Source organism: Solanum pennellii, chromosome 4 (assembly GCF_001406875.1).
Source record: "Solanum pennellii chromosome 4, SPENNV200".
NCBI lineage: Eukaryota > Viridiplantae > Streptophyta > Magnoliopsida > Solanales > Solanaceae > Solanum > Solanum pennellii.
The window spans coordinates 7,385,718-7,402,159 of record NC_028640.1 but is presented as its reverse complement, the minus strand read 5'-3'; the positions used below and the strand labels follow the sequence as shown (position 1 = coordinate 7,402,159).

At 32.8% G+C, this 16,442-nt stretch overlaps 2 protein-coding genes across 3 annotated transcripts; one reads left to right on the top strand and one right to left on the bottom strand.

Moving 5' to 3' along the window:
- Nucleotides 1-491: 491 nt before the first annotated feature.
- LOC107016285 (probable calcium-binding protein CML49) lies at nt 492-12,445 on the top strand. Of its 2 annotated transcripts, XM_015216779.2 has the most exons (5): nt 513-1,026; nt 9,858-9,904; nt 10,170-10,345; nt 10,444-10,462; nt 12,044-12,445. In XM_015216779.2, exons 1-5 carry the CDS (start codon nt 834-836, stop codon nt 12,146-12,148), a joined length of 540 nt encoding a protein of 179 aa, XP_015072265.1. In that variant the 5' UTR covers nt 513-833; the 3' UTR covers nt 12,149-12,445. The 2 variants fall into 2 exon arrangements, with proteins under 2 accessions (XP_027772585.1, XP_015072265.1); XM_027916784.1 differs by lacking the exons at nt 9,858-9,904; nt 10,170-10,345; nt 10,444-10,462; nt 12,044-12,445 and adding an exon at nt 2,584-3,588 and having other exon boundaries at nt 492-1,026.
- Nucleotides 12,446-12,544: 99 nt separating this feature from the next.
- On the bottom strand, nt 12,545-14,551 carry LOC107016225 (50S ribosomal protein L33-like). The gene is made up of 2 exons (XM_015216716.2): nt 14,418-14,551; nt 12,545-13,083 (listed from the first exon to the last, which is right to left on the bottom strand). The coding sequence occupies exon 2, from the start codon at nt 13,059-13,061 to the stop codon at nt 12,879-12,881; it is 183 nt and encodes a 60-aa protein (XP_015072202.1). The 5' UTR covers nt 13,062-13,083; nt 14,418-14,551; the 3' UTR covers nt 12,545-12,878.
- Between the last annotated feature and the right edge of the window lie 1,891 nt (nt 14,552-16,442).

The following is a 16,442-nucleotide window of genomic DNA, read 5'->3' as shown; positions in this document are numbered from 1 at the left end:
GTGGCAAATTTGTGATAATATCCAATTTCGGGACCTATATTCTTCACTCCCATAATAGCTTGTTTGGAAGGTTGTTATTTTTTTTCCTCATAATATACAGCATTCTATTATACTATTTCTTTGATGAAAAAAATGTTTGTATAAATGGTATCATTTACATCAATATCTAGTAAGAAATATTATAATAATGATATGACAAATGATGTTTTCTCGAGCCTTATTCCCTCGTGCCTTTTTATTTGGTACGACAAATATTTTATCTCGAGCAGTATATTGGAAATATTAATATTCACGTATGTAATTTCTAAATATATAAAGTTAATAAATAAAATGAAATTCTAAAAAGCAAAATTAAGATAAATAAAAAAAAATAACAACATAAGCACATCAATTAAGTCGTAAAATAAATGAGACTTTTTCTTGCGATGTTATTTAATATATTTAAATTAACCAATTTGATCGTCACATAAAAATATATATTTTCTTTTCTTTATTATTATAGCATATTTTTATCACAAAGTAGCAATCAAAATAGAATTTTTTTATATTTAACCATCCAAACAAGGTGTAATTCGCCATTTTCCCCAAAATCACTTCACAGAAATTTGAAACTTCTCCGGCGTAACAAAAGTATGTCCGGTTACCCTCACAATCCCTCCGGCTATGGTTACGGCCAACAACCACCACAATCTCAACCGTACTCCTCCACTCCATACGGCGGTTCAGCTCCAGTACCACAACAACAACAAGTCCACAGCTCACCTTACGGTGACCTAAATAAACCTCCGAAGGACAATACCCCACCTTAAGGATCGAACCCTTTTTCGTCACTGATGCCGTCGATTTTTCCACCGGGAACGGACCCGACTGTGATGTCTTGTTTTCAAATGGCGGATCAGGATGGTAGTGGTTTTATTGATGATAAGGAATTGCAGAAGGCACTTTCTTCATATAATCAAAGCTTTGGATTGAGAACTGTTCATCTTCTTATGTATCTCTTCACCAATACCAATATCAGAACAATCGGTAAAATCTTCTTCCCTCTACCAATTTTTTTTCATTTGAATGACGTGAGTTGAGAATCACGATATAGGTTCAAATTATAATATATAGTTTCCCCGTTTGGTGTTAGTGGACTAAATATTTGTTAGAGATGAGATATAAGAGATATTTCGCAAAATTAATTGAATCGGATATAAACGGACTTATGTAAAAAATAGTGAAAAATTGATATAAAAAACTAAAATCTATTGAAGATAAAAACATCATGTGATTTTAATTACTTAATATTTTTTGTTAATGAGAGACGATAAATGTGTTGTGAAATTAATCAAAGATATGCTCAAAGGCTAAATAAAGTGAGAAAATGATTAAATATATATATAGTTTTATACTTTAGGTTTGTCAAAAATAATGTGTAGTATCAAATATTTAAAAATCTTCTACCAATTTATTACTTCGTTTAACATATTATAAGATGAAATTATTATTTTTTGTACCATTTAATGGTTAGTATTAAATATTTTTAAAATAAGATTAGCTTAATCTTCTTCTTAAATAAAATGTGATTTATTGGAGAAAGACAAGAGTGTAGTAGTAAAAAATAGTTTAATTTATTGTTTTTTATAGTAAAAATCAAAAGAAAAATGTGACAATTAATATGAGACCTTCAAGTATTTTGGTTGATTTGGGCACTTGAAGAACGTGTGTTTAGGATTAAACTTTGTAATTAAGGTTTGCTTATTGACTTAAGGGGAAAAAAATATTCCCTCTGTCTCATTTTATGTGGCATTATTTTTTTTTTTGGTCAGTCCCAAAAAGAATGTCACATTTTTTTATATGGTAAATATTTAAAGGTAAAATTCCTCTTTTATCCTTGTTGCTCCCATTTAATTTTAAAGATAATACTCTAATACATTTGTGAGGAGAGAAAAAAAATGAGTTTACTTTTTTTAATGACAATTTGGTAAACATTTCAAAGTCTTCATTATTTTTTAAACTTAGTGTCCATCATATGTTGCCACATAAAATGAGACGAAGGGAGAATTAAAAAATAAAAGGAAAAAAGGCCATTAGTTGGGGCCTTGTAAACGCGTGTGGACTAAAGTACTTATAGATAGAATTAGAGTGGAAGATTATTTGTTAATCCACATTTCATTATTTAGGTCAACTGCTCTGGCTGACATTTCTTCCATGGTTGAAAAACTTGTTTTTTTTTGTAAAATATGCCACGTGGGCCCCAAACAGTGAATGAGTTGCATCACTTGTGCAACTCATCACTTGGCCAATAATATGCCAAAGGATACATCACTTGGCCAATAATGCCCAAAGTGATACATATGTGTAAATAATCTCATGGCTATAAATAGTCATTATACATATTAATAGAGATATACATTTTATGTAACATTTTACTTCCTAAATTTTTCTTCTTTTAGTATATTAATTTTAGTAAGTTCTTTTATAACACGTTATCAGCACGAGTCTCTGCCAGTTCAAGTAAAGACTTTAAAAGCCTCGGAGGTATAAATTTCCTTTTCTTAATAATGTCTAATCTCTTTAAACTTGAATTTCTTGCTCTAGACATATCGGGAAAAAGCTATCTATCATGGGTACTCGATGCAGAAATTCATCTTGATGCGATGGGTCTAGCAGACACCATCCAAGAAAATAATCAAGCATCGAATCAAAACCGTGCTAAGGCGATGATATTTCTCCGTCATCACCTTGATGAAGGTTTGAAAATGGAACATCTCACTGTTAAGGATCCTCTGGTGTTGTGGAACAATTTAAAAGATAGATATGACCACCTGAAGTTGGCCGTCCTTCCACAGGCACGTTATGACTGGATCCAATTGAGACTTCAAGATTTTAAATCTATCAGTGAGTATAACTCTTCCATGTTTAAAATTATCTCACAATTAAAATTATGTGGAGAAAATATCACTGACCATGATATGCTGGAGAAAACGTTTTCCACTTTTCCTGCCTCGAGTATGCTTCTGCAGCAGCAATATCGAGAAATGGGATTTAAAAAATATTCTGAATTAATTTCACATCTCCTTGTTGCTGAACAACATAATGACTTACTGATAAAAAACCATGAAAGTCGACCTACTGGTTCTATGCCATTTCCTGAAGTAAATACGACAAATTTTCACCAATCTAGGCATGAAAAAGGTCGTGGCCCCAGTCGTGGCCGTGGTCGTGGCCCCAGTCGTGGCCGTGGTCGTGGTCGAGGAAGAAATTTCAATCATGGTGGTCGTCTTGCACTAAATAATAACCTTCAACACCAGCAGTGTAAAAAGAAGAATGAAAAACATGATGTAGTGCAGAAGAAAAATTCAGACAACAAATGTTATCGATGTGGAGGAAAAGGACATTGGTCACGTACCTGTCGTACGCCAAAGCACCTGGTTGAGCTATATCAAGCTTCCCTGAAGGAGGTGAAAAATAACGCTGAAGCCAACTTTATCTCGGAAGATACTGTTGAACCCATGCATCTAGATGTAGCGGACTTCTTTGAGAAACCCGAAGGAAAGATAGATCACCTGATAGGTGATGGATCTGTGATAATGTAAATATATTTCATTTTCGTCGTTTGTATGAACTAGTATGAATATGTTTTCCTAGACTTGTAAATAACTAAAAGGTTGTGTAATGTTTTTCTTTAGTAATAATATTATAATGTTTATTTCGTTTATATCTTTTATCTTGAAGAGTATATGGATACCTCAATGATCAATCATGAAGATATATGTGTAATTGATAGTGGAACAACGCACGCCATATTCAAAGACGAGAAATACTTCTCCTACTTGCTTAGAAAAAAAGCAAATGTTACTACAATTTCTGGTAATTCAAACTTAATAGAAGGCTCCGGAAGAGCTACTATATTTCTGCCTAAGGGGACAAAACTTGTCATAGAAGATGCTTTGTTCTCTTCTAAATCCCCAAGAAACCTGTTAAGTTTTAAAGATATTCGCCGAAATGGATATCATGTTGAGACAATAAATGAAATGAATGTTGAATACCTTGGTATTACCAAGATTGTCTCAAACCAGAAATATGTATTGGAGAAATTATCAACTTTATCTTCTGGCCTGTATTATGCAAAAATAAGTACGATTGAAGCACACTCTATCGTAAACCAGAAGTTTACTGACTTAAAGACTTTTGTGCTTTGGCATGACCGAATAGGTCATCCTGGATCAATAATGATGAGACGAATCATTGAAAACTCAAATGGTCATCCATTAAAGAACCTGAAGATTCTTACAAATGATGAGTTTTCATGTGCTGCTTGCTGCCAAGGCAAATTGATTACTAGGCCATCACCAATGAAGGTTAACATTGAATCCCCTCAATTTTTGGAACGAATACATGGGGATATTTGTGGACCTATTCACCCATCTAGTGGGTCGTTTAGATATTTTATGGTCCTAATAGACGCATCTTCAAGATGGTCTCATGTGTGCCTCTTATCATCTCGCAACCTGGCGTTTGCAAAATTATTGGCACAAATGATACGATTAAGAGCGCAATTTCCAGATTATCCCATTAAGACAATTCGTCTTGATAATGCTGGCGAATTCACATCCCAAGCTTTTGATGCTTATTGCGTATCGGTAGGGATAAAAGTTGAACATCCTGTAGCTCATGTTCATACTCAAAATGGCCTTGCTGAGTCATTTATTAAGCGCTTACAATTGATAGCAAGACCTCTACTTATGAAAAGTGAGTTGCCTACTACTGTTTGGGGTCATGCTATCTTACATGCAGCATCACTTGTTCGTCTCAGACCGACTCATTATAATAAATACTCCCCATTACAATTGGTATTTGGTCATGAACCAAATATTGCTCATCTTCGAATTTTTGGATGTGCTGTATATGTGCCTGTAGCACCACCTCAGCGCACCAAGATGGGCCCTCAAAGAAGGTTAGGCATATATGTTGGGTTTGATTCACCCTCAATAATTCGCTACCTTGAGCCATTGACGGGAGATTTATTCACTGCAAGATTTGCAGATTGTCGATTTGATGAAACAAATTTTCCGCAATTAGGGGGAGAGAAAAATAAACTTAAAAGTGAAATTGCATGGAAAGTTTCGTCATTATCTCATTTTGATCCACGCTCCCCTGTGTGTGAACAAGAGGTCCAGAAGATCATCCATTTGCAAAACATAGCAAATCAAATGCCAGACGCATTTACTGATTCAAAAAGGATAACAAAGTCACATATTCCTGCAGTAAATGTGCCTATCCGAATCGACGTCCCAAAAGGACCATCTACAAGTGTCATAGCTTCTGAATCACAAATACGCCTGAAGCGTGGTAGACCATTGGGTTCAAAAGATAAGAATCCTAGAAAAAGAAGTACAAAAAATGACACTACAAAAGAATTTCACGAAGAAATTCAAGATCTGATTAATCCTGATATTCCTGAAGAAATCAGTGAACCCGAGACTCAAGTAAATGAAGAACTCTCAATAAGTTCTTCTACAGGTGATGGGATAAGTTTAGATCGATCAAAAATCATAGTGGATAATGTTTTCGCATATGATGTTGCACTTAACATTATGCAAGGAAATGAGGATCTTGAACCTCTATCCGTCGAAGAATGTCGACAAAGACATGATTGGCCAAAATGGAAAGAAGCAATTGAATCAGAATTGAATTCACTTGCTAAGCGTGAGGTTTTTGGACCAGTAGTCCAAACGCCTAGTGATGTTAAACCAATTGGCTATAAATGGGTCTTTGTACGAAAAAGAAATGAGAGAAATGAGATTGTAAGATACAAGGCACGCCTTGTTGCACAAGGATTCTCTCAACGACCTGGTGTCGACTATGAAGAAACATATTCACCTGTTATGGATGCAATAACTTTTCGATATCTCATCGGTTTAGCTGTACATGAAAATCTTGAAATTCGTCTAATGGATGTGGTTACAGCTTACCTTTACGGTTCACTTGATAATGAAATTTATATGAAAGTTCCAGAAGGACTTAAAATGCCTGAAGCATGTAGTTCAAAATCTCGGGAAATATATTCAATCAGATTACAAAAGTCATTATATGGCTTAAAACAATCAGGGCGCATGTGGTATAATCGCCTCAGTGAGTACTTGATAAAACAAGGTTATATAAACGATGTCATTTGTCCTTGTATATTTATTAAGAAAACAACATTGGGGTTTGTTATTCTTGCTGTTTATGTTGATGACATTAATCTCATTGGAACTCCAGAAGAGGTTCAAAAGGCAATTGAATATCTAAAGAAAGAATTTGAGATGAAAGACCTTGGAAAGACAAAAATTTGTCTTGGACTACAAATAGAATATTTAGTAGACGGGGTCTTCATCCATCAATCTGCCTATACTGAGAAAATCTTGAAACGATTTTACATGGACAAAGCACATCCATTAAGTACTCCAATGGTTGTCCGATCACTTGAAGTGAGTAAGGATCCATTCCGACCTCAAGAAGAAAATGAGGAACCTCTTGGTCCAGAAGTACCTTATCTCAGTGCAATTGGGGCACTTATGTATCTTGCTAATGCTACGAGACCCGACATAGCATTTTCTGTTAATTTATTAGCAAGATATAGTTCTTCCCCTACACGAAGACATTGGAATGGAGTTAAACATATATTGCGATATCTAAGGGGAACTAGTGATATGGGTCTGTTTTATTCTAACAAAGATAGTGCAGATCTTGTTGGTCATGCAGATGCAGGTTATTTATCTGACCCACATAAAGCTCGATCACAAACAGGCTATCTGTTCACATACGGAGGTACTGCTATATCATGGCGATCTACGAAGCAGTCTATTGTCGCTACTTCTTCAAATCATGCTGAGATAATAGCCATTCATGAAGCAAGTAGAGAATGTGTATGGTTAAGATCAGGAATACACTTTATCAAAGAAAGATGTGGTTTGAAGTGTGACGTCAAGATACCCACAATGCTCTTTGAAGACAATGCTGCATGCATAGCTCAATTAAGAGGAGGCTTTATAAAAGGAGATAGAACGAAACACATTTCACCAAAATTGTTCTTCACACATGATCTCCAGAAGAATGGTGATATTGATGTGCGACAAATTCGTTCAAGTGATAATCCAGCAGATTTATTTACCATCTTTACCAGCCTCAACTCTTGAGAAGATGGTTCACAAAATTGGAATGCGAAAACTCAACCATCTGAATCGTGATTTTTATCAGGGGGAGTAAAATACGCACTGTACTCTTTTTTCCTTAGTCTAGGTTTTTTCCCACTGGGTTTTCCTAGAAAGGTTTTTAATGAGGCAGCAAGTAAAGCGTATTATGTATGCCTATATACTTACATAGACATACAAGGGGGAGTGTTGTAAAATATGCCACGTGGGCCCCAAACAGTGAATGAGTTGCATCACTTGTGCAACTCATCACTTGGCCAATAATATGCCAAAGGATACATCACTTGGCCAATAATGGCCAAAGTGATACATATGTTGTAAATAATCTCATGGCTATAAATAGCCATTATACATATTAATAGAGATATACATTTTATGAAACATTTTACTTCCTAAATTTTCCTTCTTTTAGTATATTAATTTTATTAAGTTCTTTTATAACATTTTTCTTTTTCTAATACTAAGTAGTTGTATTTCTTTTTGATGTAAAATAATTATGACGTAGATACAATAACCAGCGGCTCAACGTGATTGAGAGTCTAAAGCGAAATTTCGATTCAAGACCTAAAATATAAATAAAATTTATATATGTATTTATCTAAAAATTATTTTTCTTACACTATTTAGATGAATATTATTAGTATTTTAATAGTTTTTTCAGTTATTAGTTTTAGGTAAAATTTTATCAACTCAATATTGAAAAACATCCTTTCAGTGATGCAATTATTATATAAATTGTTAACATAATTATATAAGTAAGAAGTTGACAAATATTAAATAAAGATTAGAATTAGAACCATAGGATTTGATGCAAGAAGTTGATGACTTGGTATACCCCATTTTAATATGCTTGTAGTAGTTCTTGAAACTAAAATTTAAAAAGAATTTGTAATTCACTTTATTCAACACTTTTCACTATTAATTCTTGTTTTTAACAAAGTACAAAAGATGCTAAAGTGGGTAAAATAATATATTTTAAAAAAAATTATATTTTTTTTCATAAATAATTAATTTTTCTATAGAAATTCTAATACATAACTTATTCTTGATAAAAAAAATTGAGCCCCCAAAATTTGGGGCCTAAGGCAAAAGCCTAATTATCCAAAGCATAGAGTCGGCACATAGTCTGTATAATTATACAAGTAGGGTCTAGAAAATGAAGTGTGTACATCGACCTTATCCATACCTTGCTACCTTGGAAGGTAGAGGGGTTGAGTCCGATAGATTCTCGATCAATTCACATAAAAGCATTACAAAATGATTTGAAAAGCGTAGTCAATGAGAGAGATGAAACCAACGGAAGAGTGTAGATCAAATGTTATTCCCAATCGCCAATAGATGTGTGTAGGTCAACTCAGCATCGAGGTGTGATTTAATACAAAAGGAGTGATAGTTGAGGTATGGAACTTGAGAAATAGTGATAGTTTAGGAAGGTAAACAGAACAATGAATAATTGAGGTATGAAACTTGCAAATTGGTTGCAGGTAGGGGTGTCAAAAAAATTATGAAAAATCGACCGAACCGATTTATGTTATTTTTTCAATAAAATCGTTGACTTTTATTTAAATGTATAATTGACCCGAAAAATTGGGATGCTTATTTTAATTTATGAAAAACCCCAAAAAATTCTCAAACCGCACCAAGTAACATTAACATGCATGTAAATATATTTTGTAATTAACAATATGTTAAATTTAATATATAAAAATGTTTTATAACATTTTTCATATATAAATATAACATAGGTCCTAGGCTTCTGGTGACTAGAGGACTTTGGGTCTTTGCTCTTTAATTAGCATTTACTTAATTAGGTTTAAAATTAAAAGATATTGTAATAGATACTCCATCAAACAATACAACAAAACCTATGCAAACACTTCTATTAATATTTAAGATCAAACAATACAATAATAAAGTTTACATTCTTGTCTTCTTGGTGAAAAATTAAAATGTTTCTTCAAGAACATATTTATGAAAGAAATATTTTAATAGTAGTCTATTTTGAGTGGTATTTTAAAAGTAGTAAAAACCGGAAATTAACAGAATCGTACCGATACCAAAGAGAAACTGATATGATTGGGATGGTTTTAAAAAATTTAATTTTGATTATATATTATAAAATACCTGAGAAATTGGAATGATAATTTTAAATAATAACCAACTGAACCGTATCATTGACACCCCTAGTGATAGGTTAGGTAGTTAAATAGAACAATGGATAGTTGAGGTATGAAATTTGCAAAATGGTGATAATTTAGGTAGTTAAATAGAAAAATGAATTGTTGAGTTATGGTATTAGCAAAAATTGAAAGTCATAATACATAAACATGACTCTTAACATGGCATCTATGACCTTTAACTTTGGGTTTACACAATTAGACATTCAAACTTGTATAAAGTTGAACAAATAAACACATTCTTCCTACATGGCACCCTAACATGACAATTTTATCCTACATTACTACGTGAATTATGTCATGTAGGACACATGTGTTTACTTGTTTAATTTTATAAAGTTTAAGTGTTTACTTGTGCACACTCAAAATTTGAGGGCGTAGTTGTCCATGGAAGTCAAATTAAGGGTGGATTATGCTAAATTGAAAAGATGATACTTTAGGTTTTTTTTTACCATCAACTCTTTTCATATAATCCAACCTTTTTTTTAAATGGAAGCAGGTCCCAAAGAATTCACTGCAGTCTTCTATAGTCTTCAGAACTGGAGTGTAAGTTGAAGTTGAATTTCTCATAGCCACCTTTGGATCTATGTTGCTCAGACTCTTAAAAATATCGACGGATGCATGTCTGATTCTCCAAAAGTAGTGTATATTTTGAGGATCGACATGATTGCGACAACATTTTTGGAGAATCACGAGCAACATGACTTTGTGCATTTACTTTTTTCTCAAATTTGAGAGATGTGTTTCTTTATATGCTATATCTTATTGAAAAACTTGTAATATATGTAGGCAATTTTTGTAATATATGTAGGCAATTTTTGAAAGATTTGACAAGGATAGGAGTGGAAAAATTGATTCCTCTGAATTAAGAGAGGCCTTACATAGCTTGGGATATGCTGTATATGGTCCTGTTTTGGAGTTGCTGGTTTCCAAGTTTGACAAAACTGGTGGACTGAACAAGGCCATTGAATATGATAACTTCATTGAGTATGTTTCCTTAACAATTTATCACTTCCCTAACATTATTTTCTTCTATTTTTACTAACTTTAGTGTTTTCTCCTTTTGTTTCATGGACTTGATTTAGGTGCTGCCTCACTGTCAAGGTAAGCTTCTTTTGTCCCCCCTTCCGTTTTATCATGTGTCTTAGTTTGACTGATTACATACTTTAAAATCGTCTTACACTAAAAGGTGTATATAACATATCAAAAATACCCTTTATATCTTTTGACGTTAAACATGCCATGTCATTCTTATAAGGAAGGTTCATTGAGGATGAAATGAAATGTTGGTCTCAAAGTTTAAGATCATAAAGAAATGAGGAAATACATAATTACTCCATCAAACATGTACCCTTTTTTGAAGTACACATCTAAAGTTTGCGGGGGTCCTATTACCCTATTCGACTATTTCTAACAATTTTAAATACATATTTTTTACAATATTTGCACTCTCATAATATGTGTGTGTGTTTCACCCCCCAAATAAAATAATGTTTTTTTTATTTTTCTTACTTGTTTAATAGCGGATCAGGTAAAACTCTGACCCACTCACATTTTAACCCATAAATTTTTTTTAGAAAGAATCATGTTCATCCTTTGCAATTTCTTTTCCTAATTCTTTGGCTTTACTTCACTTCAGAAGATTTTTTTTTTTTTGAATTTCCTTGTAAATATATATTTGTGTAAGTTTTGTGTGCTATTTTTTAGTTTAGTGTTTGATTTCAAATTTTCTCCCAAAAATCAGTTTAATCTTTTTTAGCTTTGTGGGTATTTCGAAATCAAGACTAGATTTGAGTTCTATAAGTGAATTTCACATTTTGAATTTGTACGAGTAGATTCTTGATACTTTTGTTCTTGAAAAACTATGTGAACGTAAATGGGTTAAAATTTCTTTGTTAAAAGGTAATTAAATGCTAAATTGACCAAGTATTATGTCGTTGTTAAGTAGATTTTTCTAATAAAAGGCCTTAAGATGGATTGCTGAAACTTGATGATAGAGAATATAGTAAAGAAATTCGCTTTCCGTAGTAAAGAACCAACTTTTGCTGTTGAGAAAAGCTCTCAACAGCCATTAATGGTGATTTGGGGAAGAAGAAATATGGGTCTCTTTTCACTTTGGTTTAACAATGCCATATGTAAGTTTTCCATTGGTTTGGGGCTGCAAGTTTACCCTTTCACGCGCTTTTCTAATGTGAAATTACAATTGCTGTGAAAATGGGTCAAAATGATGTATTTATTGTGGATTTGGATTGTTTCGTGGGGTGATAGGACCCCCGCAAAATTAAAGTGTCTACTTGAAAAAAAGGTATAAATTCAATGGGGTAATTATGTATTTCCACTAAAGAAATCTTAGAATCTTGTCTTTATACAATAACATATCTATTATAATCCCATATGTGTTGTTTGAGGAGGATAAAGTATATGCAAACCTTAGGCCAAGATAGAGACCCAAAAGGTATATAATATATAAAAAGTACTCTTTATATCTTCTGCTCTTGAACGTGTCATGCTATTCATATAAGAAAGGTTCATTGGGGAAAAATGAGAATGTTGGTCTGAATCTTAAAGATCGCAAAGAAGACTTTTAATTCTTGTTGTCTTAAACTAAAAATGACTAAGAGGCGTATGTTATGATCTTAAACATGTCATGTCATTCGATTCTCACAAAGTCGTGTATATGTGCAGGGACTGACGGAGAAATTCAAGGAGAAGGATATTACATACTCTGGCTCAGCAACATTTACTTATGATTCCTTCATGCTGACTATTCTGCCTTTCCTCATTGCTTAGAGACATGTAAAATTTCACTTTGCAATTGTTAGTTCGGTTATCAGAAGGCGTCTCTCAATCTCTACGTAACATCATCCCGTAATCCCACTTATGGAATTCCACTGAATATCTATTTGTTGTAACTGTCGGCTTGCCTTTTCCTCTTGTAATTATTGTTAGTTTTCATTTGTGTTTTGAGACAATTTGTTTCTGATTGTTTGGTTTGTAATATATATTTTTAATTAGTTGGATTGAGATACACAAATCTTGTGAGAGCCATCTTTTTGAAGTGCTCAATGGTAAAATATGTGGTGGTTGTATAGTATTAATTTTATGATATGTTATTTTGATATATTGGTTTTCCATTAGCTACCATGCCCAGGAAAAAAATGTAATAATATGTAAGTTAGGTGTCCGTTACGGGTTCAACCCGTGTTGATTGCCATAGATAAAACCTCAACAATCAAACATAGGGGAGTTCAAGAAAATATCAAATCAAATCAACCTTAAGAATCATACATGTAAATTGATGGAATTGTTCGTCCAAAGTCACTCTTCTCTAACTATATTCATTCAACATGATCACGAACGAACTCAGAGAATTGCATAGATAGAACTAAACAAACTTACTTTATTGTGGTAGCACAAGTGAGCAAAAGGTCCTGTTGTCTAATTTCACAACTGTGTGGCTGCTGCAAAAATGAAAGCTAACCGTTAAAAAGAGGATTTGGCAAAAAGTTTGGCGTTTGCATCACTTCATCTTTTCTTCCTTGAAGAGAACATGACAATTCACTCGAGGATCAAACTTTCTAAATTCAAGCTTCGTCTGATTCGTTATAAGAGTTTTGGTCTTCTTCTTCACATAGAAAAATCCAGTTCCAGCAGTTGAAACAAGCCTCACGAATAGAGCACCAGCCTTCTTCTTGTCACCCATTAGCTTATTTGGTAAGAGACAACTGAAAAGAGAATGAAGTTTTAGTTTTCCAGATATATACATATATAGAGCTTAATGGCTGAAAAATTAACAATTATAATCATAGATAAGTTTAAACTTCTAAAGAATCTTCAGTTTGGAGATGGTGGTTCTCAATGGTTTAGCTACCCGAGTGTTGATACAACACCAATAGAAACTAACAACTATGCCTCGGTCCCAAACAAGTGGAAGTCGAATACGTGAATCCTCACTTAGCATGTCACACCATTTAAACTCCATCTCATGACAATTTTTTATGATCACAAAATCTGTCTAATGCCAACCCTTATGACCTATTGGAGCTCGGCATAACAGCCACACCCTTCTACCCTTCACCACTTAAATACTAAGTTTAGCTTGCATGGCATCAACATCATGCAAATACAAATTTAAAGCTACTTAACCAGTTGATGGCCAGAGAAATTTTACTGCTTAGTCAATTATCGTTTTACATTCCAAAACATGCATATATCCAAACATGTTTGAGAACTTCTATCCTATGACCATATACAAGAACACACACAAAATAACAAAACAACACCAACATTATAACAAAGCTGTTTCTTAGTCCAAAATGAGTTTTCCTCCTTTGAAATGGTAACATACAGGGCCAGGCATACACATGTTAGCCCAAATTTGATGTAAAACTCAGGTAATAACTTGTTCTTGCAGTGTGTTCATACTTCTTAGCCACTTCTAAAAAATAAACAACAAGTAGAAAAAATGGAAGTCTGACTAACATGATAACGCACCTATAGTTACTTCACTATCTGATTGTAAGAATTAACAATGAAATAAACCCAAATTCTTTCACCAAACAGGTTAGATACACAATCTAAACAAACACACTTCTAGGTACCATTGAAATCCAAACTATTTGAACAATAAAGAATCGATTTTTCCTACATATATCAAGAAAATTGACAACTCACATATAATTAATGTATTGACCGATTGTAGAACTTTTAAAAATACACTCAAATTATTTCATAGACATTTCATCAAACAGGTTACATACACAACATATCATCTAAACAAATCTGGTTACCATTTGAATAATCAAGAACCAATTTTTCCTACATATATCAACAAACAGACACAAAACTATGAAAACCCAAATTCACATTTCCATTCTTTTTACCATTAAAAAAGTTTATCATTGTATTGTATCAGCTAAACAGACACACTTCTGTACCAGGGCAGCTCAACCCCTAAAGCCGTTAAGGCCTCAAAATTACAAATCACCAAATTCAGTTCCAAATTCGAACATATATATATATATATATATATATATACAATAAATACATACATACATACCTGGGAAGAGATAAAAACCAAACAAATCTGATGAAAATGTTAATGGAGTGAGAACTGAGAAGGAATAGAAGAATGAACCCTGAGCTTTAAAGGACCAAAATACCCCTGGCTCAAGTTCTAGCCCCGGCCTAATATATGTTACTCTTCTGTTTAAAAAAGAATGATCTTTTTTCTTTTTAGTCTGTTTAAAAAAGAATAACCTTTTTTAGTAACATTTTAAAATCAGTTTTTCACGTGGCATGTTTAAGGCCACAAGATCAAAGGATAATTTTATATATTTAACCTAACTTTAATTTAGAACCACAATATACAAAGTCTTCTTTATACTCTTAAACTCCGTGCCAAGTCAAATCAGGTCATTCTTCGTGAAACAGAGAGAGTACTCAGTTACTATTATATTTTAATTTATGTGAAAGGGATGGAATTTCGAGTCTATGAAAAAAATTCGAATATTTTAAGTTGTTACTTCTCATGTAATTTTGATATGATATATGTTACTCATTTTTGTCAATTTATAGCAAAGATAAAATTTTGAGATTTTAGATATTATAATTTTTTAAATTGTTAATTATTTTGATTTATTATATATTTTATTTAATCTTCATGTGATATATGTTACTTCTGTTGTCTCGCTAAACTTTTTTATTTATTTTAAAAATATTTAAGTTATTAATTATTTATAGTACATTTTACGTAATTTTAGATAATATATTTTACTCCTTTTGCCCTGATTTGTATGGAATATGTAAATCTTTTAGAGTGAATCTAATTTCATTTTATTTTTTAAATTTTCAAGCCTTAATTATTGTGATTTATAAAATTTGTTACGTAAATTTTAAATATTAGTATTTGATTTAGTGTAAAAAATAATATGTACATAATTTACAAAAAATATTTATTATAAAAGTTATTGTTTTTAAATAAAAAAGTTTGTAATACTAATTTCTCATTCAATACGCATTTAAACCTATTTAAATGGGAAAATTACGTGGAAAGGCAAACATTAATATGTTATTATTCAGCACGGATATAGTTTAATTTAATTACTTTGAATGAATACAAACAAGGTTGGTTTTTAGTAGTAGTTCATGAGACCTCGAATTTCCACGTTCCAGCGTGCATTATGCCAATAGGTCCCACCACCAACTCTAGCTGAGAAGTTGAGTCAGCTGACCGCTGAGCCCACTCTGGCCTCGCGTGAGATCTTGAGAATGGATCAAGGAAATCCTGGGACCCACCTATTAGTATACCTAATCAAATCACCCTTTTCTTCCGTTTGTATAAAAGTTTATAGTATCATTTAAAGTTTATCTGTCTTCTCTCTATTTTCCTAACTTTCTCCTAAAATTTACTCACTCACTTTTATTTTGAATTTCACTATCTCCCTCCTAATTATATTTTCATTTCTGCAGGTAACCACCTAAATCAAGTTTTTTATTTTATTTTATTTTGTGTGTGTATGTGTGTGTGTGTGTGTGTGTGTGTGTGTGTGTGTTTAGATTTTTTTTCTCAAAACGTGAAGTTTCATTGCAAATGTCAGACATGGCCTATAATGTCCCAATACAGATCATACCTATGGTTGATTCAAATCCGAAAACAATTATCAACGAATCTCAAGCGAAATTATCGGATCATATAGACGCAAGTCTGAATCCTATGAGAAGCATTGTAATACATCAATGTCACGACCCAAAACGGGTCGCGAGTGGCACCCACACTTATCCTACTATGTGAGCGAACCAACCAATCTAATCCTAACATTTCAATCATAATAAACAGAATATAATAATGCGGAAGACTTAAAACTCATTAATGAAATCAATTAATAACTTCTAAAAACTCAATACTTATCATCCCCAAAATCTGGAAGTCATCACCACAAGAACATCTATCCTCAAATTACTAATCTAAGAGTATCTAAGAAGCTAAAATAAGTAAAAAGCTAGTCCATGCCGGAATTTCAAGGCATCAAGATATGAAGAGGAAGATCCAGTCCAAGCTAGAAGCAATAGCTCACCCTGAAAT

What these genes read in the sequence shown, in the direction of transcription:
- LOC107016285 (XM_027916784.1), top strand. Translation starts at nt 834, where the DNA reads ATGCCGTCGATTTTTCCACCGGGAACGGACCCGACTGTGATGTCTTGT. An exon ending in TACCAATATCAGAACAATCG is followed by an intron (nt 1,027 to 2,583) that starts GTAAAATCTTCT and finishes TTCTTGCTCTAG; the next exon opens with ACATATCGGGAAAAAGCTAT.
- LOC107016225 (XM_015216716.2), bottom strand. Translation starts at nt 13,061, where the DNA reads ATGGGTGACAAGAAGAAGGCTGGTGCTCTATTCGTGAGGCTTGTTTCA.